At 41.9% G+C, this 2,818-nt stretch overlaps 1 protein-coding gene across 2 annotated transcripts in view; it reads left to right on the top strand.

Moving 5' to 3' along the window:
* The window catches only part of csmd2 (CUB and Sushi multiple domains 2), a gene marked incomplete at its 5' end in the record, with an annotated part of 325,712 nt that overhangs the window by 223,696 nt on the left and 99,198 nt on the right, over nt 1-2,818 (top strand). For both annotated transcript variants that reach the window (XM_014021334.1, XM_014021333.1), the window contains 2 exon segments: nt 1,255-1,449; nt 2,206-2,322. In XM_014021334.1, the coding sequence (XP_013876788.1) occupies nt 1,255-1,449; nt 2,206-2,322 (312 nt within the window).

The raw sequence follows: 2,818 nt of genomic DNA, 5'->3' as shown, positions 1-2,818 counted from the left end.
TATATAAACTTTGATAACTCAATACAGTTTACATACATTTATCAACCTAAAATGATGTGTCAAGGAGGAAAAGCAGATATTTTAAGTCGTGAAATTTTTTTTAACTACGAACAGTTCTTTGCCCACTGCAACTTGGTTCCTATTGTTTTGTTGCAAGGAGCCAATCAGAAGATTTGGATTGTCTGCAAACATCACATCTCCAATTTTACAGATATTTTGAATTTGACATGTCTATATCTGAGCGTTATTTAACATACTCCACTGCTTTTCATTGTGAGAGACCTTTGTTTAAATTTTTTTTTATTATAAATAGGCATAAACTTTCTCTAGCAGCAAAATATTTAATGAACTGGATTGATTTTCTATCAATCTTCTTGTGAAATCAATTCAACTGGAGATTAACTGCTATTAACCAACCCAAAAATCCAAAATGTTGGCATGTGGAAGTTTTTTTTTTTTTTTTGATCAGCAAAAAACATTTGACTCACATTCCCCTTCTTGTGTCAAGTCATCAAATATTAAAGTTTGTTCTGAGAAGAGAGTGCAATCTGTTTAAGGATAAGCTAAATAGCTTCGGGCAGTTTTACCCATGTTTATTTTAGCTGTAAGTGTGAAGTATGCCAAATTGACAGGCTGCATCTCCCATGCACATTTTCTACCTAGAACAATGTGATGGCAAATGGACTGAGACATATTTTTTACGACCTCGGTGGTTGGTGATTGATATGTGATGAGATCCAGCGTGTGAGAGCGAAGTTTGGCGGGGTAGCCGTTTGCACGTGGATGTGTGTGTGTGTGTGTAACAAAGAAAGCTTGCGTATGGGAATTGTCTTCTCGAGTTGACTGCACGGAGGAGTGTTGTCAGAGAGGTGGTTGTGTACAGTCAGCAGACCTTGAGCCAGAGCCATGCCACTTTCAATCAGCAGCCTGTCTGTTTCCACAACCATCTATACCCTGGTAGCCACAGATGAGAGGCCACCGTCAAGGGCTAGAGAGAAAAGTGGCAGTCATTGAGATATATTTACTGAAACGGGGGAAAGCACAGAGTTGCAGGAAACGTGAAAGAAAAAATAACACAGCCATGAAGAAAAGAAGGGAAAGACTTTTGAAATCCAAGTGGATCAGTAACCTCAGGCACCAACTATTTTATATTCTATCATCATTGCTACAGCTTGATGCAAAAAAATCCCTTTTACTGAATGCCACATGCTTCCATCTGTCCCTGATTTTCCGCTGTTTTCTCTCTCTCCGTAGAAAACCCCAGGGAGTCTTGCTTCGAACCCGGTCTGGTGCGTAACGGCACCCGGGTGGGCATGGACCTCAAGCTGGGCTCCACCGTCACTTACCACTGCGATAGTGGCTACACGCTGGAGGGAGACGCAACACTCACTTGCATCATGGGGGGAGATGGCAAGCCGAGCTGGAACAAACCCAAACCCATCTGCATTGGTAAACACTGACATCTGGAGTCGATACTTAGGAGCACAAACCACATCAGTGCTTCTACATTTATCACATGTAAACATCCATATATAATTATTCTGCCTCTCTACAGAGATGTGTCCTGCAGGTATGCATATTTCTAGAGCTATGTGGGTATTTTTTTTTCTTTTTTGCTAAGATCTCTGAGCGTAGCTTTAATTTAATCTTCAGTTTGGAAGAAGCAGCTTACTTTGCATATCTTCCTCTCGCACTCGCAGCAACTCCTGCGTCACTCTGAATCAGTTCTGATATTCCTTATGACACAACCACCGCATGCTGCGCATAAACCCCTGGAACGCTGGCAAAGGGTACCTGACAGCACATACTCTGGCTCTGACTGTGTGTGTCAGGTGGAAGACATGTTCATTGTTCACAGGCGTAAAACGCCAACACCTGGGTTCAGCAGTTGCACAAAGATACGAGCCTGCGCCAAACATTTTCATAGATTTAATCCAAGAGTGGAGACTCTGGCCTCAACACAGCCAGGCTAACCCAGATGGACACTTGGAAAACATGGCAATTTTACTGTGGCAACCACCAGGGACATCTCCCATCCAAAGCCCAATCAGACAAGAAAAGTAATTTTAGAGTGATGGAACAGAGGGGAAGGAGAAGTAGGAGGCAAAGAAATAGATTTAGCCACTGTTGACTTTAGACCTTCCTTTTGTGCCTGCCTTGTCCTTATGTTGTCTCTCCATGTCTCGTCGCTGTGTGTCTCTGCAGCGCTGTGTGGTGGGCAGTACTCCGGTTTAGAGGGAGTGGTGTTGTCTCCCGGTTACCCTGGCAACTACAGCAGCTCTCGAACCTGTTTGTACTCTGTGGTTGTGCCGAAGGATTATGGTAAGCCAAGGACAAGCAACATTTCAATTGTGATTCTTTGTGTGTGAGTGGGAGTATAATCTATTTGTTTTAAATGCAATTACTGTACAACCCACAATAATCTATGAAGCTCAAGGGCCTATCTATTTTTTGCTTTCTTTTCCACTTCTCAAAGCTACAAAAATGGCATTTTTTTTCTTCTGGTTGTTCTGATGGACATTTAGGCAAGAAAAACTAAATGTGAACAGAGGTATAAACTGTTCGAAGCTCCTACCCCTAGCTTATTTTTTCCACTTGTAATCAAAGTGCTGTTCCAGGGAGGTTGACTAAATCCATATTTCATTTTTTTTCAACACATAGTAAAAATCCCATAATGACTGACAGCCACATATCCATCTGACTTGTATCTGTATATTTTCATATTAGTTTGGGTGAGGAAATTAATCACCACCTTGCACACTAGGCATGAAATATGCTATAAACACACACACACACACACACACACACACACACACAC

Source organism: Austrofundulus limnaeus, unplaced genomic scaffold (assembly GCF_001266775.1).
Source record: "Austrofundulus limnaeus strain Quisiro unplaced genomic scaffold, Austrofundulus_limnaeus-1.0 Scaffold288, whole genome shotgun sequence".
In the NCBI taxonomy this organism is placed as follows: domain Eukaryota; kingdom Metazoa; phylum Chordata; class Actinopteri; order Cyprinodontiformes; family Rivulidae; genus Austrofundulus; species Austrofundulus limnaeus.
Note: the sequence above shows the minus strand (reverse complement) of the source record. Positions and strands in the feature narration are given on the sequence as shown.